General features: G+C 41.6%; 1 protein-coding gene across 1 annotated transcript in view; it reads right to left on the bottom strand.

Moving 5' to 3' along the window:
* LOC122561484 (metabotropic glutamate receptor 3-like) overlaps positions 1 to 22,323 on the bottom strand; it is a 256,129-nt gene that overhangs the window by 71,197 nt on the left and 162,609 nt on the right. Inside the window, exon 3 of the mRNA XM_043713230.1 lies at positions 6,704 to 7,297. Within this exon, the coding sequence (XP_043569165.1) occupies positions 6,704 to 7,177 (474 nt within the window). The 5' untranslated portion in view covers positions 7,178 to 7,297. The remainder of the gene's footprint in view (positions 1 to 6,703; positions 7,298 to 22,323) is intronic.

The raw sequence follows: 22,323 nt of genomic DNA on the forward strand, positions 1-22,323 counted from the left end.
TCACAGATGTTATTACCCACTTCCGGACCCAGTGGAACTGTACCTGAACCTCCTAGTCTAGAGGTAAGGATACTACCACTGCATCACAAGAGACCCCAGATGACCCTTCTATACTGGTGAGATTATCAGTAGTTGAAACTTTATTGCTGGAACAGCACAGCAGGTCAGGCAGCATCCAGGGAACAGGAGATTCGACGTTTCGGGCACAGGCCCTTCTTCAAATTATCAGTAACCAGCGTTGAGACCATAATAAGAAGGCATAGACCATTACCATCCAATTACCCCTGCATTTAATAAATTGAAACAGTTCAGGGTGGCAAGAGAGAAAGATTTGCATTTATTCTTACAACCTCAGAACATCTCACAGCACTTCACAGCTGATGAAATATTTTTAAAAGTATAGTCACTCCTGTAATGTAGGAGACAGACAGTCAATTTGCACAATTGTGCTCCCATGAAGGGTAATGTGATAATGATCATGTAATCTATTCTCTTAACTGAGGGATAAATACAGGTCAGGATATTGGGAATACATGCCCTTGTCTTCTTTGAATAATTCCATGGGATCTTTTACATCCTCCTAAACAGTAGAGAGACCTTCCTTTTACCATCTTGTCTGAAAGGTGGCACCTCAGGTAGTGCAGCACCCCCTCAGTCCTGCACGTGGAGTGTTAACCTTGAGATTTGTGTTCACACCTGGAACCAATGTTTAACCCACTTCCTCTTGATTGAAGGCTGAGAATGGTACTCACCAACCTGACACTTTAAGATGGTGGCTTCCATTGACTGCAGGAAATGATGAAGAAAAATTGGGCAGGCATCAATGTGGATGAAGCTACAGTTTGAGGGATGATCACCCCATGTTGCTGTCCCTGCCTCCAAATTCTGCCTGAAAAACCACACAGCAAGTGGTTAGCACTGCTGCCTCACAACACCAGGGACCAGGATTCAATTCCAGCCTTGGGTGACTGTCTGTGTGGAGTTTGCACGTTCCCCCCGTGTCTGTGTGAGTTTTCTCCCATAGTCCAAAGATGTGCAGGTTAGGTGAATTGGCCATCAGGGATGTGTAGGTTAGGTGCATTAATCAGAGGGAAATGGGTCTGGATGGGTTCCTCTTTGGAGGGTCGGTGTGGACTTGTTGGGCCAAATGGCCTGTTTCCATGCTGTAGGCAATCTAAACAGTAAACAGAAGAGCCACCTCCAGAAATCTAAAACATCTACTTGATCAAACAAATTACTTTCACAATCTCCATGAATACTGTATTAATAGAGAGTGACTTGGGAATGAGGTAGTAAAGTTTCTGTATGTTTCCATCCAAAATTCCTAGATTTGTGCCCATCACAATTTTTCATCTTTCTGCAACACAGACTTCTTTATGGTATTCTTAACATGTAGTAGTTCTAATATCAATATAATGTAGTGAATTAGACGTGATTATTTCACCATGAACTATCTATATAAATCTTGCTGAGTTGCAACTGATAGGAAATGCTGAGCTTTGATTGTCTAACGTAGCCCGATTACAGATTCTGGAACCACAAACCCCATCTCTCCACAGAAATCTAGAATTGAGGCCTGTCCAGCGAACGAATGAGAGCTGACCTCACAGTCACCCGACATTGAGGAAGCCTGACCAGATTGACCACAAGACCCTCTCCGGCTTCCTGCAAAGCTGAAAGTTGTGAGTGGTGCCCAGAATCCCATCAATTGCGCGTACATTCCTCTCGGAACAGCAGATGTCCCTCACTGACGCCCAGGATCGACTGAGAGCAATTACCTACCCAGTAAACATGGCAGATATGCTGGGCTTCAGGCGAGACTGAAACCTCAGGTCCCTTCCTTCCCCAATATACTCCTGGCAAATGTCCAAGCCATTGAGCACAAAATGGATGACCGCAAAGCTAGACGCAGCTTCCAATGGGAATTGAGAGACTCCTGTGTGCTCTGTCTCAGACAGACATGGCTTACTCCCAATACACCAGACTGTGCCTTACAACCTGACAGTTTCTCAGTTCACCAGATGGAATGCTCGACATCCTTGGGCAAGGCAAGAGACAGCGGGGTCTGCCTCCTAATGAACACTTTCTAGCACACAGACATAGCAACCTTGGAGAGTTACTGCTCCCTGGATCTAGAATATCTTGCAGTAAAGTGCTGTCCCTACTACCTACCTCATGAGTTCACGTCAACTATCCTGACAGCGGTCTTAATCCCATCTCATGTGGAAGTGAAGAGTGCACTTGGTGAGGTATATAATGCTGAAACTTTATTGCTGGAACAGCACAGCAGGTCAGGCAGCATCTAGGGAACAGAAGATTCGACGTTTCGGGCACATGCCCTTCTTCAGGCATGTGCCCGAAACGTCGAATCTTCTGTTCCCTAGATGCTGCCTGACCTGCTGTGCTGTTCCAGCAATAAAGTTTCAGCTTTGATCTCCAGCGTCTGCAGACCTCACTTTCTCCTCGAGGTATATAATGCTACAAACAGTTATGAGACAGAATACCCTGAGGTCTTGTTCATCGTACCTGGTGACTTCAACGGGTCAACCTCAAGAACATGCTCCCAAAATACCGTCGACATGTCTCCGTTCCCCCTGCCAGAGGTCCCAACATGCTTGACGACAGTTACTCAACCATCAAAGCCAGCCACTGCTCCATCTCCAGTCCACATTTTGGCAAATCAGATCACCACTCTGTGCTCCTCCTCCCCACTTACAGGCAGAAACTGAAGTGTGAGGACCCAGTAGAGAATGGAGTGCAGGTTCGATCTCAGGCAACGGAAGGGCTTCTTCAGGACAGCTTAGAGTCCGTGGACTGGTCACTATTCAAGAACTCAGCAGCCAATCTAAATAAGTATACCAATACCATTACAGACTTTATCAGTAAGCTTGCAGAAGACTTTGTGCCAAAGAAGTTATCCCCAAACAGAAACTATGGATGAACTGGGAGATCCACTCCTTACTGAAGTTTGGCTCTGAGGTGTACACATTGGATGATTCTGACCTAGGAGAAAGTGAGGGCTGCAGATGCTGGAGATCAGAGTCGAGAGTGTAGTGCTGGAAGAGCACAGCAGGCCAGGCAGCATCCGAGGAGCAGGAGAATTGACATTTCAAGCATAAGCCCTTCATCAGGAATGATCCTGACATACACATGAAATCAAGGTCCGACTTTTGTAAGGCCATTAGAGACACCAAGAGGCAAAACTAAACTCAGCTTGAGACCCAGGCCAACCAACCGCACGGACACCATGTCATTTGTGGCAAGGCTTACATGACATAACAGGCTACAAAGCGAAGTCAAACAGCATTACAGGCAATAATACATCCCTACCCAACGAGCCTCAATGCATTCTACATTGGCTTTGAACAGAGGGTCAGTGAAATGATATCACTTATCCCAACAGCTTCGGGTGCCCCACACCCATGGTCACCATCGCAGACGTCAGATTGATTTCTTGAGGTAGAACCCCATGGAAAGTGACCAGTCTGGGTGGGGTCCCCAGCCATGCACTCAGATCCTGCATGGGCCAGCTGGCGGGAGTATTCACTGACATCTGTAACCTCTCCTTACAATGATCTGAAGTCCCCACCTGCTTCAAGAAGACCACCATCACCCCGACGTCAAAGAAAAATCATGCAGGGTGCCTCAAAGACTACCACCCTGGTGGCTCTGACCTTCACTTTTAGAAAATGCTTCAAGAGGTTGGTCATGGCCCACAGCAACTCCAGCCTCTCAAAGTGCCTTGATCCTTTGCAATTCAACTCCTGATACAGCAGACACCATCTCCCTGGCCCTACACTCAGCCCTAGAACATCTGGATACAAAGGATACGTACATCAGGCTCTGACTTACTGACGACAGCTCCACCATCAACATAATTCCAAACTCATCTCTAAACTCTGAGACCTAGGTCTTGGCTCCCCCCTCTGTAATCAGATTCCTGACTTCCTGACAAACAGCTCGCAGTCAGTAAGGATAGGTGACAACATCTTCTCCATGATAATCCCCAACAGAGGCACCCCACAATGCAGGGTACTCAGCTCCTAATATACTCCTTATACACTCATGTCTGTGTGGCCAAATTTCTCACCAACTCCATTTTCAAGTTTGCTGATGACACCACTGTTGCAGGTCAGATCTCAAACAACGATGACATGGAGTACAGGGAGGACACAGCGTGCTTATCAGCATGGTGCAAAGACAACAATCTCTCCCTCAATGTCAGCAAAATGAAGGAGCTGGTCATTAACTTCAGGAAGTGGAGTGGAGACCACGCCCCTGTCTGTATCAGTGGGGCTGAGGGGGAGATGGTCGAGAGGGTCAGGTTCCTGGGAGTGATCATCACCCACAATCTGTCCTGGTCCACCCATGTTGACGGTCAAGAAAGCACAACAACATCTCTACTTCCTCAGAAGTCTATGGAAATGCAGCATGTCCACAATAACGCTTATAGATGCACCATAGAAAACATCCTATCTGGGTGCATCAGAGTGAGGTATCGCAACTGCTGTGCCCAAGACCACAAGTAACTACAGAGAGTTGTGAACACAGCCCAGTCCATCAGACAAACCAGTCTTCCACCCACTGGCTCCATCTATACTTCCCACTGCATTGAAAAAAACAGTCAAAATCATCAAAGATCCCTCATACCCTGGTTATATTGTCCTTCACCCTCTTCTGTCGGGCAGAAGGTATAAAAATTTGAATAAGCGTACCAACAGATTCAAGACCAGCTTCTTCACTACTCTTATCAGATTTCTGAATGGATTTCTTCAATGTTAATGTTGATCTCTCTTTGCATCTTCTTGGCAACTGTAACAGTGTATCCTGCATCTGTCCTGCTACCCCACTGCACGAGTATAGAATCTCAGGACACATGACAATATTAAAGCAAATCAAATCAAATCTGAAGGAAACTTAGTTGAGGTTGATTAAAGATATCTTTTGAAATTGTGATGTTCTGGCTAGTTGAATCTTAATGAGTGTGGGAATCTGTGTAAACTGAAAAAGGTTTGTACAAGAAATGAAAAAGCTATAAAACCAGTTAGAACCCTCAAAATGTGAGTAAATCCAACTTAATAATTACTTTTTTTCTGAAACAAAAGAGACAGGGAAGATTGAAAGTTCCAACTTTTATTCATATTCCTCTCAAGCAGCCTCACAATACATCAAATCCAAGAGGTGGTTAATGAGATTCATTTGCTTTGAATTTCTTCTCAGGAACCAAAATCACTTTCTCATTTTGTAGTATTCAATCAGCTGTGACCAAATGTAATACCAGATTGTTCATTGTCAAACAGGAGTGTAATTGACCATTTACCAACTGTGTGTAAACACCAGTTCTGAGGTCAGGAATGCAATTTATTAGGCATAACTGAATGGGTAGCACTGCCACTCTGAAGTTAAAAGGTCTTGGGTTCAAGACCCACTGCAGAAATGGAGCACAAACATCAAGGCTGATGCACCAGTGCAGACTGACGGACTGTTGCATTATTGGATATGCTGTCTTTTAGCTGAGGCATTAATTCAACATTCCATCTGTATTGTCAGATCAACCCAAAATATTCTGTGTTCTTATTTCAAAAAAGAGGAGAGTTCTACTGATGTTCTGGCCAATACTTACCTCTCGTTCAACATTGCTAAAGAAAAATCATCTGGCCATTGCTACGCTTCTGTTTGTAGGACTGGACGCCAATCCAAACTGGACTGGATTTGGACTGGACTGGAATCCAAACTGGACGCCATATTTTGTACATTATAACTGTGACTACACTTTACAAAGTGTACAAGTATTTCATTGGCTTAACAATATTTGACATGTCCTATACAAGTCAAGATGCTATACAAATGCAAGTCTTTTGTTCTTTATCCAAATTTACTGAACATAATTCATTCACATTGGTTGATTTTATAAAATTCTCCAACAAGCTAATAAAGATGTTAAAGTGCTAGTCAGTAATATGCATTTCAACCAGGATATCTTCTATAATGTACAAATAAGTATTTTGTTATCATTATTAATGTAATTGCTATTATAATTGTAACTTTGGATCACATGCTGTATTTCACTGTGATCAGGTATTTCATTAATCACTGCTGCAAAAGGTGCGTTTGTTTAACAAAGCCAAATATTCTTTTTTCATTTCTTTTCCAAACTCAAATTATTCTGGAGAGAATTTCAAACATTCATCACAGGGAATATGATTTATGACCAACAGCTGAAGCATGGAATCCAAAACACTATGGTTATGTTTTATTTTCATGAGAAAATGGGCCAACATTTATTGCCCATTCCTAATTGCCCAGAGAGCAGTTAGGAGTCAAACACTTTGCTGTGAGTCTAGAGTCATAGGTAGGCCAGATCAAGTAAGGATGGCAGATTTTCTTCCTTAAAGAGGATTAGTGAACCAGATGGGTTCGTGTTTATAATTAGGCTATTTTGATTGAATTCAAATTCCACCATCTGCCATGTTGGGGTATGAACACAGAATATGAACCTGGGGTTCTGGATTACTAGTCCAGTAACATTACGACTGCACCATTTCCTCATCCAATAATTACTGGAATATTTGACAAATACAGACTCTGCATTGGAAATCACATGCAGCTACCACTGAGTTTAAATCACTATAGAAAAACAATTGGCAAATGTAGATCTTCCAACAATCCATTTTAAGTTTGACTGAAATAATATGCCACTTACCTGTATAGAAACACTACTGTATGAGCCACCTACCACACCTGCAATCACTAAGGGATTGTTGTCTTGAATTGCATATGATCCATCAGGGCAGATATATTCTGTTTCATCTACTTTTGTCAAAGAAGCTCTTACAAATTCAAGTGATTGTTCTAAAGCATATGTGTCTCTTGAGCATGTGTCCAATATATGAACTCCAAGTTTCACACCAGGAAGTAAGTAAGTGTCTCGATTGATCTCATCTATTGCAAACAGCATGGCTTCCAAACGCTGGATACCTCGATCTTCATTCACTCTGCCACAATCTTCTGCTCCTGAGCCTTTCTCGTGTACAGGAAACAGTCCACCCAGGACCAAATCTCCTTCGATTTTGATTTCCTTCTTGCCAAAATTACTCTCTCCATAAGAAAATAACAGAAATCCTTTGGAAATTAGAATCAGGGCAACTGTTTGGAGCTTTGAAGACATCTTCAGCATTTTCTTTGACTGGAGGGAAGATCAGAGAACAGCTAAAACTCATGTTTTATCCGCTGCCATGCCAAAGCTGTTATTCTTGTGAGCAGTTGTGAATTTTGTAAAGCATTCTGGATCTGATTCCTAAAAGAATAAAGAAATTAAATGAACAGTTAGAATTTTGTTTTTAAAGTTAGCTGTCTTTTCTTCAATCTTCCTGTGAAAACAGATAACCCATTCAGACATCTTAAATATCACTCATGCAACATGTGCTTCGGATCCGCACCCTGCAAATGTCTCAGAGGCAGGATCAGCTGTGACATCATGAGGCACATTTGCAGAGCCAGGTCAAATATGTTGGGATGAACGATCTCTTTTCCTGCTATAAGAATTCTTCAATTCTGTGAACAATAGCCAACACCAAATAGTGTAACTTTAAATAATTGTTTACAATTCCACTCTTATTTCAGAGACTTTCTTCTCTTACAGTGTGATGGTACTGAACCTTTCCACAACATCTGATAATAATAATCGGATCCATTACCCTTGTGCTGGGTTTCCAACAGGACTTGTTTGTGCTGATCCTGGAACGGTTCACTTTTGAGTGGTGTGTACTGTGCAAGTTTGGCCAGGTCGCATAGACTGAAAGGTCTTTATTTATCTCTGTTATTGCCAAAATGCAACCAATAAAGTTAACCTCTGCTGACGTTTGGACAATTCATTTCAAAGTAGCTTGGAACCCAAACAGGTATTTTAACCAACGGAGATATTCCTCATTTGGATCAATAAAATTCCTTTATCTCAATCACTGTTATGGAATAATCACTGTAGAAATGTACGCCGTGTCAAAATGTTAATGTTAATTGTTTAGAATTAGGACAGAAATAATGCTTTGTTTTGATGGGTTGTGAAATGGTAGTTGATCATTGGAGTAGATGGAGAAAGTGAGGGCTGCAGATGCTGGAGATCAGAGTCGAGAGTGTGGTGCTGGAAAAGCACAGCAGGTCAGGCAGCATCCAAGGAGCAGGAGAGTCGACGTTTTGGGCATAAGCCTGTCATCAGGCTTCCAGATGAAGGGCTTATGCTCGAAACGTTGATTCTTGTGCTCCTCGGATGCTGCCTGACCTGCTGTGCTTTTCCAGCACCACACTCTCGATATTGGAGTAGATGGGAGAGTTACACAACTCATAAAAGGTGGAGCAAACAGTAATAGTGAAAGTAGCCAATGGGCACCTGGAGCTATTTGTAATGGGAAGTGGAGATCAACAAGGGTCATAGAGTCATAGAGGTTTACAGCACAGAAAAAGACCCTTCAGCCCATTGAGTCTGCGCTGGTCAAAAGCAACCACCTGACTATTCTATTCTAGTCCCATTTTCAATGGTGTTGTTTACCATCAGTGCTCTCCAATGTCCACATAGAAACAATGATCAAAGAAGTGTTTGAAGATCTGGTATCAAGATTGGGGTGAGCAGGGGATTGGAATGATAACTTCAGTTATCATGAGATGACGAAGCATTTGTGCCAAGCAAAAGAGAATGACAAGAACTAGTAAATGGATTTGTGACAGCAACCATGGACTTTGGAATGAAAGTGAACATTGACAAAAGTGCTGTATATCTCAAAATGACAAGAAATGTTCAGACATTGACAAAAGGAGGAGAACCAGAACAGGAACCAGATTATGGAAGATTCAGCAAAACAGTAAGACCAAGGACAACGATGGGAAAGACCATATTTGGTAACAAAAGCTTGTTATTGATTACAAATCTGATTCAAAAAGCAACTTGTAGCCTTACAGACAGATGAGACAACTTACTAAATAGCTTTCAAAAGAGGCTTTGACAGAGAGTGGGAAGGGTCAGCTAGCCAGATAAAGTGACAAACGAAGAAGTGCTATGGAGAGTGGGAGTACTAAAGACATTTGTTGTACATAAGGAGGAGAAAGGCTAAAAGATTGGGCATGCCACATTTTCAGAAAAAGTCTGTAAGAGATGTTAAGCAGGGAAGATTTTCAGGAAAATCAGGAAGAGGGAAAAAGAGAATATCAATGTACGACAGCTTGAAAAGTGAAGGAAATTTCGGGAAAATTAAAAGGTTGACCTAAGATAGAAAGACATGGAGATTCTAGGCTGAATCAAGGTGGAGCCCATACAATGATGATGATAATAATGATTCAATAGTGAATACTGGCAACAGTGGATATTAAATATTAACTTCTCATGTTCACTCAGGATTACTCATACAAAGTATTTGGATGCTTCAGTGTTTGGTTTGAACTTGATGGGGAAGATAAAGAAACCACAGTCCTTCACTGAGTTGGCCTCCCGTGACAATCGCGATGATGGAAGACTAGCTCATTCAAATCGTTTTTTGGCTGACTAGCTCATTCAAATAGGTTTTTGGCTTGTCCAAAGATTGACACATGACAGGACGACAGTTGTAATGTAAACTCTGGCAGTTGTAGGTATAATTTTAAAGCTGAAAATGTGTTGCTGGAAAAGCGCAGCAGGTCAAGCAGCTTCCAAGGAGCAGGAGAATCGACGTTTCGGGCATGAGCCCTTCTTCAGGAATGAGGAAAGTGTGTCCAACAGACTAAGATAAAAGGTAGGGAGGAGGGACTCTCCCATGTCCCTCCTCCCTACCTTTTATTTAGCCTGCTGCCCTTCCCCCAAGTCCCTCCTCCCTACCTTTTATCTTAGCCTGCTGCCCCTCCCCCAAGTCCCTCCTCCCTACCTTTTAACTTAGCCTGCTGGACACACTTTCCTCATTCCTGAAGAAGGGCTCATGCCCGAAACGTCGATTCTCCTGCTCCTTGGATGCTGCCTGACCTGCTGCGCTTTTCCAGCACACATTTTCAGTGCTGATCTCCAGCATCTGCAGTCCTCACTTTCTCCCGGTATAATTTTTAATGCTAGCTACTGTAACTTTGAATTTTGGTTTTGAGCTAGTAACTGATGGATTATCTGTGTGCATGAAGTTAATAATTAACTTGTAATAATCTCTGAAACCATGGCAGGTTCATTTAAAAAAACAGTTTTGAAACCAGGCTGGAGAGTTACTGAGTTTTGTACGCGCATGCACTTTATTTATTTGAGAGTGTTTGTGACCCACCACATTGAATAATTGAATCTCAAAGATTTGCTAGAGTGTTCTAGAATGTGTTCTGTTTTAAACTTAAGGTATAGCTGAGGGACAGAGACGTTTAACTTCACTTTTTTAAACTTTGGGCAGGTTTAATCCTGTGAAGACCTTGGAATAGGATCGCTGTTGGGCTCCTGATAAAGCAATGATGAATTTAGTGAATTAAATTACTTTGGAGTGAAACATTAGCATTAATTCCAGTCCAGAAATGTTGAGATAAGAAGCTATCAGCATTTTCAATTTAAAAGTTGAAGAAATAAGTGACTTAAGCTTATCACGTTATTAGATACAAGGATTTTGGTGTGGGTATTATCCAAGTGGTTTCGGGAACAGTACCAAGTGCAGTGAAAGTTGTTTTGTTCCTTCCAATTTGAGATTAGTGGAATTATACTTTTATTGTGTATTTGAAGTCTGTGAATTTGTGTTGTAAGTATAGTTTGGATTATTCTATTTTATCTACATCATTTTGTAACGATCTTGCATTATTAAAGCAAACTCAGGACATTACCATTAAGTGTATAAGTCCTGCTAAGATTTACTTTCCCAAAATGCAGCACCTCACACTTAGCTAAATTAAACTCCATCTGCCACTCTGTGGCCCATTGGCCCATTTGATCAAGATCTCATTGGACCCTGAGGTAACCTCCTTTGCTGTTCACTACACTTTCAATTTCATTGTCATCTGCAAATTTACTAACAATACCTCCTGTGTGCACATTCAAATCATTTACATAAATGATGAAAAGTAGTGGACCCAGCATCGATCCTTGTGGCACAGGCCTCCAGTCTGAAAAGCAACCCTCCACCACCACCCTCTGTCTTGTTCCTTCGAGTCAGTCTGTATCCAAATGGCTAGTTCTCCCTGTGTTCCAAGAGATCGAACCTTGCTAACCAGTCTTCATTGAGAAACCTTGTCGAATGCCTTACTGAAGTCCATATAGATCACGTCAACTGCTCTGCCCTCATCAATCCTCTTTGTTACTTCTTCAGAAAACTTAGTCAAGTTAGTGTGACATGATTTCCCATAGAAAAAGCCATGTTGACTATGTCTAATTTGTCCTTGCCTTTCCAAATGTAATTAAATCCTGTCCCTCAGGATTCCCTCCAACAACCTGCCCACCATTGATATCAGGCTCACCAGTTGATAGTTTCCTGGCTTTTCCTTACCAACTGACTTAAATGGGGCACCATGTTAGCCAATTTCCAGTTTTCCTGCACATCACTTGTGGCTATTGATGATACAAATATTTCAGTAAGTGGTCCAGCAATAACTTCCCTAGCTTTCCACAGAGCTCTAGGCTACATTTGATCAGGTCCCTGAATTGGAGAAGGGAATTGTTTATCTCTCAGAGTGCTATCAATCTCTGGAACTTCCTTCTGCACTTCTGGATAGGTTATCGAATATGTTTAAGGAATATGTAAATAGATTGTTGACAAACAAGGGAGTCAAAGGGCATTGGACATAGATGGAAATGTGGATTTGAAGCTGTGAACAAATTGAATGAAATAGCATGACTCAAAGGGTTGAATGGACTACTCTTGCAGCTAATTCTTATGTTTGAGTGTTTGATTTAAAATTAAGATTGTTAGAATCACTATGGCACAGAAGGAGTTCATTCAGTCCATTAATTTCATGTGGGTTCTCCACAGAGCAACGGAGTTAGCTCCATTCTCCCACTCTATCCCCATAATCATTTAAGTTTATTTTCTTCAAGCACAATCCAACTTCCTTTTGGAATTATTGACAGCCTCTGCTTCCACTCCCCAAGTCCCAACATTCTTGTACGATGAAAATGTTTGAGATGAGGATGAAATGTTTTGGAGAAAAGTTTAGAGGCAGAACCAGGCAAGTAGGGGTGGAAAGTTCATCAATGAAAATGTCAGTGGTTGATGAATGTTCACAATTACACACTGAAACAATAGTTTAGAAATGTAGCCAGGATAACTGAAAGCAGATGAGAAGCTGACTAAGTACCAAAACTCAGATAACTTGTTAGTGAAGCAATCTGGCCTCAAAAGGGGTGTCTGATGTGACGTTTGTCCCTGTGTGCCTGTAACTTATAAACTGCCTGTCCTGAGAATGAGAATATGTATTTGACTCATGTTGCCTTGCTCAGCTGTACACCCAGTCCAGGCTGTTCAAACAGGCCTAATTATGTATTATTGTCAACATTTCTTCCAATATAGTATATAACCCTCTTTTTCTATGTCTTGATAAACTACCTTTGTTACATCCAGCTGTGCCCAACCAAAGTTGGCTAATGATAAACTGACAGCAGCTGAGCAAAATCCAGGGCTTCCATTACAACGCCATTAATCTTACAAACATATGAACAGGAGAGGTTAGAACAAACCACATGTTCTTATGAACTTGTTAAATCTTGCTGCTCTATTCTCTGTGGTCTTCTTGTATTTCAGTGTCTGGACACAAAAAAGTCATAACTTGCCAGTTATATTTTAAAATATAACACAACTGCAAATTAGGTTTAGTGGTCCCATTGTGGACCTTTCAAATTAATTGGATTGTTCTTGTGTTAGAGGAATAACACAAACAGCATGTCGAGACAAGCTCTTGCACTGGAGGATCTATACACTGTATGACATATCTCTGTGGTTACAACCATCTTAACAAAAATACAAGCTGCATAAATGACGTGATAATTATATGCAGAGTGTGCTTTCAAAATTACTGTAGTAAAATTATCAAGATTCATACTTTCACCTATAAAATGTTAAACAGGATATATAACAAATTTCCCTTTCAGGTTTTCATTAACGTTGGCATATTGCCAAGTTGTGAAAACTGGGGTGTAAACTGATAACATGTGTGCCACATGTAATGATCACATCCAACAAGAGAAAATCTGATGACCTCCTGTCGACATTCAATGAAGCTACCACTGAATCTCCCACGATCACCAACCACTGAACAGAAAATAAATTGCCACATAAATATTATGGCCACAAGAACAGGTCGGAGACTAGGTGCTCTGCAGCAAGTGATTCATCTCTGTCTCCCAGAACCTATCAGCTATTTACAAAGCATGAGCCAGGAGTGTGAAGGAATATGCCTCTCTTGCTTGGATGGGATCCAACTCCAACAACATTTAAGACACTCGAAACCATCCAAGACAAAGAAGATCATTGGATTGGCACCTATCCACCATCTTAAACAATCACATCCTCCATTACTGAGGCTCAGTAGCAGCAGTGCATTACATCTACAAGGTGTACTGTAGCAATTTGTAGTGATTGTAATGAGATCAGTCAGAGGGAACCATGAAATATGAATTCCCTGGTTGGGGCTGTTAATCTAGTTCAATCAAAGAGCCCTGGCTGACAGATATAAACAGGAGTGTCCGAGATTCTGTTCACTCTGCTGCCAGAGCTGGCTCTAAGGGAGCTGGATCAGTGTCAAGGACTCTCCATGTGTAAATAAAGGGGGACTTGGTGACTGGTTTCTGTGGATTTATTTCACAAATCATCAAGGCTCCTTTGGCAATAACTGCAAAACCCACAACCTCCATCAGCTAGAAGGACAGCCAGCAGCTTGGATCAGTGAGTATCCTCCACGTCACACACCAATCTGATTTGGAACTCTATCGTCATTCCTTCATCATCAGTGGGTCAAAAATCCGGGAACACCCTCCCCTAAGAGCATTGTGGGTGCACCCACATTCCAAGTACTGTCATAGTTTAAGAATGATGTGGAGGTGGGGCAGACAAAGTCAGAAATCAAATGACACCAGGTTAGAGACAGACAGGTTTATTTGAAAATATACACTTTCAGAGCACTGCTCCTTCGTCAAGTGACTCCCTGATGAAGGGACAATGCTTCAAAAGCTTGTGATTTCAAATAAACTTATTGAACTATAACCTGGAGTTGTGGGATTTCTGACAGTTTAAGAAGACAGCTCACCACCACCTTGTTCGGAGAAATTCAGAGTGAAAATGAGAAATAAATGCTAACCTTCCCAATGACATTCACATCACCTGAATAAATACTAATTACACTCCGAATGGTCTTGACAGGGTGGGTCAGGAAAGGATGTTTCCTCTTGTGAGTCAGCCCACACTGGTTTAAAACTAGGAGACATCCTTTCAAGACATAGATAAGGAGAAAAGTTTTCTCTCAGAGAGGTGTGTGACTTTGAAACTTGTTGATTCAGAAGACAGTGGGGAACAGGCCATTCAAAATATTTTTAAGGCAGAGGTGGAGAGATTCTTGTGGGTTGAGAGGCCAAGAATTATCAAAGTAAATGGAAACGTGGGATTCAGAACATAAGTATACTAGCAATGACCTTGATGAATGGCAGAGCTGGTTTCAAGGGACTGAGTGGTCTACTTCTGCTCCTATTTAATTTCTATCTGGGGCTGTTTTGTCTGGAGCATCGGAGGCTGAGCAGTGACTTCACAGAAGTTTATAAAATCATGAGGGGCTTGGCTAGCATGAATAGACAAGCTATTTTTCCTAGGGTAGTGTAATCCAAAACCAGAGGTCGTAGGTTTAGGGTGAGAGGGGAAAGATATAAAAGGGACCAAAGAGGCAATACAATTACAGCATTTAAAAGCCATTTGAATGGTTATATGAATAGCAAGGGTTTAGAGGGATGTGGGCCAGATGCTGGCAAATGGAACTGGATAAATTTAGGATATGAGGGCGGCATGGATGAGTTGGACAGAAGGATCTGTTTCCGTGGTGTACATCTCTATGACTCTATGTTTGTAAGGTGATAGTGATCCATTACATTCTGCATTGTTGGCTACAGTAGTTATGTGCTGAATTCATGTTGAGTTTGAATAAACTATGTTCTCATTCATATTCTGAGCTGAATGAAGAGTAAAATTCTACTTCTGTAACTCTGGCATACATCAGGTGTGTCATCTGTTTCCAGCCAATTAAACACTGTTTTTAATCTTTGGCTGGAGTGTGTAGTTTGGCAATATACATTTCCTCATGCTTCAGGTCAATTTAAAACACATTATAGAAAGTGGTACCAAGACAGTGCAGCACAGAATGATCTGTTGTCTCCTATGCATGGAATGCTTAGTTAATTTTTCAAACAATATCTGGATTGGCAACTGATGAGTGAGTGAGTGGATTATGAGTCAGCAGTCAGAATGATAAAGGAGAGGGTTACATAATTTAAAAAAATCAATATTATTCTCTTTGTGTAATTTTCACTATATATGTTCCCAAAATAATGTGAGAATGTATTTTTGCTCTTATGCATCGAATAAAGGAATTGGGCTTGGTTTCTGTTTCTTGACAGTTACATTGGACTGAGATGGTAATTTTGTAAGTGCTTATTTGTGGCCATTTCCTGACTAAAGCAGACTACAAATTTTGCAGGATGGGCTAGTGTACATTCATTCATGTGAACAAAAAATTGTAGCTATTTTGCATCTCAATTACAGACACAGAACTCAAGTACCATAATAACAATCTTTTAATTAGTACCAATTTTAATACTAATGGGGACCAATCTTTTGTTTTATCATTGCTGAGAAATGTGCTATGCTCATTACAGAAAATATGAAATCACTGGCGTGGCCTGAATGCATTGCCTTATTGCTGTTGAGAAGGTGCTGATAACCACCTTGTTGAATGGTTATAATCTGGGAGTTGTATAAGTACAACTCATGCTATTATGGAGAGAGTTCCAGGATTTTAAGCCAATATCATTAACTAGAAATAAAAACACAGACTGAGAAATGCAAAATGTTAATGAATGTGTATTTATAATGGCACTATCACATACTTCTGAAATTCTACATCACCTTAACACCTAATGTTCTTGTCAAATGTAGATGGAGCCAAATCATCGGGGCAGGAGTTTTGAAGTGAAATTGTGAATGTGAGAATGGATGAGTTCTGGATCTTGATCCCTGAACTGCATAGCTCTCACAATGCTCTTGTCAAGTATAAATGGATTGATTGGGCAGGAAGAATGTCCAGCAGCCAATCAGAGGCTCCAAGAGCTTGCAGTGGTGGGAGCTGCCTATCTAGTGCTGATGGCAAAGGCAGATGGCAGCCATATTGGGGTCTGCTGCTGCCTTGCTATGGTGGTGGAAGACAGTGAGGGTGCGCTGATAGCTCACTGCAGGGTCAAGTGGATAAATACACTTGGCAATGTGGCCAAGGATATGTGACCCAACTCAAGCCAACCACCCGCATTTCATAACAAACACTGATGGAAACAAACTTCCTTTGGCCCAGGACATCTCCAGCAGCTCTGTGCACTTTAATAGTCAGCTTTGCTTGGGAAAATGATTGAAAATCCTATGCTATTTTGGATAGAGCCGTGAACCAGCTCCTTAAGTTAAATGAATATTCATTGCTGCTGTCCTGTTCCCTCCCAATTTCAAGCCCGTTGAGAACTGAAAAGTGCCCTGGAGGTTGCAAGAGACACTGTCGACCACTACGTATACAGTTTTCAAACTGTATCGTCAACTCTGCCCTTTCTGATTGGCAATGAAAACTCCAGCCTGTTGAGGTTATTCAGAAAGTGTTGGGAGTTTTACAGTCTGATACTTGGTAGTCTTAACTTCATGATATATGACCAACATATTATGCAATGGAAAGCAAAGAGTGACCAGTTTCTTTTTTTTAGTTTTCAGTTGTCTCATTGGAAACTTAGAATAGTGGGAATGGAGGTTAGGGCAGTTGAATGTTCCTCCTGCAGAATGTGGGAGGTAAGGGTCAACACTAGTGTCCCTGCTGACTTCATCTGTGGGAAGTGCACCCAATTCCAGCTCCTTGAAAACTGGAGCTGGAGCTGGAGCTGGATGAACTTCGGATCATTCGGGAGGCGGAGATGGTTATTGAGAGGAGTTACAAGGAGGTAGTCACACCTCAAGTACAAGAAGAAGTTAGATATGTTACCATCAGGGGGCGGAAAGGGAACTGGCAGGCAGTGCAGGGATCCCCTGTGGCTATTCCCATCAACTACAAGTATACTGTTTTGGATACTGTTGGGGGCAATGACCTACCAGGGGTTAGCATGTGGCACAGGTCTCTGGCCCAGAGTCTGTCCCTGTTGCTCAGACGGGAAGGGGGAAGAGGAGCAGAGCAGTAGTCATTGGGGACTCCATAGTTAGGGGCACAGATAGGAGGTTCTGTGGGGATAAGAGAGACTCACGGTTGGTGTGTTGCCTCCCAGGTGTCAGGGTTTGTGATATCTCTGATTGTGCTTTCGGGATCCTTGAGGTGGAGGGGGAGCAATCCCAAGTCGTGGTCCACGTAGGCACCAATGACATAGGTAAGAAGAGAGATGGGAATCTAAGGCAGAAATTCAGGGAGCTAGGATGGAAGCTTAGAGCTAGAACAAACAGAGTTGTTGTCTTTGGTTTGTTGCCCATGCCATGTGCTAGCGAAGCGAGGAACTGGGAGAGAGAGGAGTTGAACACGTGGTTACAGGCAGGGTGTAGGAGGAAGGGTTTTGGATTCTTGGATAATTGGGGCTCTTTCTGGGGTAGGCTGGGCCTCTACAAACAGGATGGTCTTCACCTGAACCAGAGGGGTACCAATATCCTGGGGGGGAGACTTGCTAATGCTCTTCAGGTGTGTTTAAACTAATTCAGCAGGGAGATTGGAACGGAAATTGTAGTTCGAATATACGGGAGGATGAGAATGGTGAAGTCAGAACTAAGAATTCAAGATCGCAAGAAGGCACTGGCAAGCAAGAGGTTGGTTTGAAGTGTGTCTACTTCAACGCCAGGAACATCTGGAATAAGGTAGATGAACTTGCAGCATGGGTTAGTACCTGGGATTTTGATGCTGTGGCCATTTCAGAGACATGGATAGAGCATGGACAGGAATAGTTATTGCAGGTTCCAGGATTTAGATGTTTCAATAAGAACACAGAAAATGGTAAAAGAGGGGGTGGTTTGGCACTGTTAGTCCAGGAGCTTATTACGATGGCAGAAAGGACAATTGAGGACTCATCTACTGAGGTAGTATGGGCTGAGATTAGAAACAGGAAAGGAGGTCACCCTGATGGGAGATTTCTATCGGCCTCCAAATTGTTCCAGGGATGTAGAGGAAAGGATAGCAAAAATGATTCTTGATAGGAGCGAGAGTAACAGGGTAGTTGTTATGGGGGACTTTAGCTTTCTAAATATTGATTGGGAATACTGTAGTTCAAGTAGTTTAGATGGGTCAGTTTTTGTCCAATGTGTGCAGGAGGGTTTCCTGACACAGTATATAGACAGGCCAACAAGGGGCGAGGCCACATTACATTTGGTACTGGGTAATGAACCCGGCCAGGTGTTAGATTTGGAGGTAGGTGAGCACTTTGGCAATAGTGACCACAGTTTTCAATTATGTTTACTTTAGCAAAGGAAAGGGATAGGTATATCCTGCAGGGCAAAAGTTATAGCTGGGAGAAAGGCAATTATGATGTGATTAGTCAAGATTTAGGATGCATGGGATGGGGCAGGAAACTGCAGGGGATGGGCACAATTGAAATGTGGAGCTTATTCAAGGAACAGCTACTGCGTGTCCTTGATAAGTATGTACCTGTCATGCAGGGAGGAAGTGGTCGAGTGCAGGAGCTGTGATTTACTAAGGAAGCTGAATGTCTTGTCAAGAGGAAGAAGAAGGCTTATGTTAGGATGAGAGATGAAGGCTAGTTAGGGTACTTGAGAGTTACAGGTTAGCCAGGAAGGACCTAAAGAGAGAGCTAAGAAGAGCCAGGAGGTGACATGAGAAGTCATTGGTGAATAGGATCAAGGAAAACCCTATGGCTTTCTATAGATATATCAGGAATAAAAGAATGGCGAGAGTAAGATTAGGACCAATCCAGCATTATAGTGGGAAGTTGTGCGTGGAGTCAGAGGAGATAGGGGAAGTGCTAAATGAATACTTTTCATCAGTACTCACACTGAAAAAAGACAATGTTGTTGAGGAGAATACTGAGATTCAGGGAACTAGACGAGATGGAATTGCGGTTCACAAGGAGGAGGTGTTAGAAATTCTGGAAAGTGTGAAAATAGATAAGTCCCCTGGGCCGGATGGGATGTATCCCTGGATTCTCTGGGACGCCAGGGAGGAGATTGCCAAGCCTTTGGCTTTGATCTTTATGTCATTTTTGTCTCCAGCAATAGTGCCAAAAGATTGGCAGATAGCAAATGTTGTTCCCTGGTTCAAGAAGGGGAGTAGAGATAACCCTGGTAATTGTAGACCTGTGAGCCTTATTTCAATGTGGCTAAAGTGTTGGAAAAGGTTATAAGAGATACGATTTATAATCATTTAGAAAGAAATAAGTTGATTAGGGACAGTCAACACGGTTTTGTGAAGGATAGGTCATGCCTCACAAACCTTACTGAGTTCTTTGAGAAGGTGACCAAACAGGTGGATGAAGGTAAAGCAGCTGATGTGGTGTATATGGACTTTAGTAAGGTTCCCCATGGTATGCTATTGCACAAAATACATGGGATTGAGGGTGATTTAATGGTTTGGATCAGAAATTGGCTAGCTGAAAGAAGACAGAAGGTGGTGATTGATGGGAAATATTCATCCTGGGGTTCAGTTACTAGTGGGGTACCCCAAGGATCTGTTTTGCTTCTACTATTGTTTGCCATTTTTATAAATGGCCTGGATGAGGGAATAGAAGGATGAGTTAGTAAATTTGCTGATTACACGAAGGTCAATAGAGTTGTGAATAGTGATGAAGAATGTTGCATGTTACAGAGAGACATAGATAAGATGCAGAGCTGGGTTAAGAGGTGGTAAATGAAGTTTAATGTGGAAAAGTGTGAGGTGATTCACTTTGGAAGGAATGCAGATTACTGGGCTAATGGTAAGATTCTTGGTAGTGTAAATGAGCAGAGAGATTTCAGTGTCCAGGTACATGGATCCCTGAAAGTTGCCACCAGGTTGATAGGGTTGTTAAGAAGGCATATGGTGTGTTAGCTTTTATTGGTAGAGGGACTGAGTTTCAGAACCATGAGATCATGCTGCAGCTGTACAAAACTCTGGGGCGGCCGCACTTGAAGTATTGCGCATAGTTTTGGTTACCACATTATAAGAAGGGCGTGGAAGCTTTGGAAAGGATTCAGAGGAGATTTACCAGGATGTTGCCTGGTATGGAGGGAAGGTCCTATGAGGAAAGGCTGAGGGACTTGAGGCTGTTTTCATTAGAGAGAAGAAGGTTGAGAGGTGACTTAATTGAGACATATAAGATTATCAGAGGGTCAGATAGTGTGGACAATGAGATCCCTTTTCCTCGGATGGCTAGCATGAAGGGACATAGGTTTATATTGAGGGATGATAAATATAGGATAGATGTCAGAGATAGTTTCTTTACTCAGAGAGTAATACGGCGTGGAATGTACTGCCTGCAACAGTAGTAGACTGATCAACTTTAAGGGCATTTAAATGGTCATTGGATAGGCATATGGACGAGAATGAAATAGTGTAGGTTAGATGGGCTACAGATTGGTTCCACAGGTCGGCGCAACATCGAGGACTAAAGGGCCTGTTCTGCGCTGTAATATTCTATGTTCTATTATTTGGATCAATGATCAGTCCAGGGCAATCTCTTCGTCTCTCCAAATTCCTTTCTGACGCATGTTATATCGTTCTAAGTAAACTTTTGGCTCCTTCTACTAAGTCCCTCCTTTACCCTGATGGCCATTGTTTATATCATGTTTATATCCTCAAGGCAATCCTACTGTATTTATCAATAAAATTGAATTATTATTTGATGATGAGGAAAATCAGAAGCTAGTTGTATATATTCTACTGTGCAAAGATTTAGAGTCTCTCATCCATTTTTATATATATATAAAATTTAAATTATATATTCATTATTATATTGTATAAATTTTAATATCAAATTAGTTGGATTTAACTTAATTAAAATTCAAAATAAAGTTCAGCATGAAATTAGGTTTTACTGACCTTAAAATGATAAACAAGAGACTGGGAAAGGGGGTTAGAGATATTTGAATTAATTAAAGTACTTGCAATTTCCTGTGAGAATTGGAATGAGTTAAAATGCATGGTTCAGTTAACTGAATTTTAAATAGACAATAACACCTCTTTAAATGGACTAAAAATGAGATGTTCTGGCTGTAGATGCCATAAATAGAACTACAGCTATTGTAATCTTTAATGGCATTCAATACCACCTAATTAGAACCAGTTAATGTTTAAATAATAGTGGGACAGGAATGTTGGTATAAGTCCTGGATATTTAATGAGGCATTAAATTACAATTAATTGTGTAAGTGTTTATTTCTAATGAAGAGAGAACGCCTGACCATAGTCAGATAAACAATAAGAGCACATTGCTGAATCTGTGTTGACTGATGCTCCATAGACTTCATCAGAGCTTTACTTCAATCCAAAAGCTCAATAATATGCTTCATTTGTAAATTAATTTCATTGCATTGCAAAGTGAAGTGGCCACAGTCCCACTCTCCCAACAGAGTGCTAACTGGCAGTAAATTTAACCAGAGGGTCACCACACCTCAGGCAAGGGGCGACGTTGAGAAGGATAGTCCTTTGTGGTGACCTCAACCAGTGTAGGAATTGAACCTGTACTATTGGCATCCCTCTGCATTGTGAACCCCAGCTGTCCAGCCAACTGAGCTACCCAACCCCCATTGCCCTACAGATACTGCACAACAGCCTTGACATATTTCATGATTATGTTAGTAAATAGACCTATTTGTACATTTGTATTAAGGTCAGTTTGCATTATTATGCATCAGGTATTATCTTTGACTACTTAAAGCTGAGCATTAAAATAGCAGCTAAATCTTTGAAACACTGCAATGGAACAAGAAGAAACAGTTAATGTTCCCTTTAGATTTTAACACATTAAGCAGAATTCACACCTGAATTTACATGTAGACACATATAAAATTAATGTAAGATGTCGGCTGATCTTGTCCTTGTACTGCTAAGAAAAACGACCAAAGTAAAATAGAAGGCCTTCTTTCGGCGTTGATTGATGAAAATATTCATTAGATTTTTATTCCAGTAAAGAATGGTCCCTTGTGTTGCCGGGCAACAGCA

This window comes from Chiloscyllium plagiosum, chromosome 23, assembly GCF_004010195.1.
Source record: "Chiloscyllium plagiosum isolate BGI_BamShark_2017 chromosome 23, ASM401019v2, whole genome shotgun sequence".
Taxonomy (NCBI): domain Eukaryota; kingdom Metazoa; phylum Chordata; class Chondrichthyes; order Orectolobiformes; family Hemiscylliidae; genus Chiloscyllium; species Chiloscyllium plagiosum.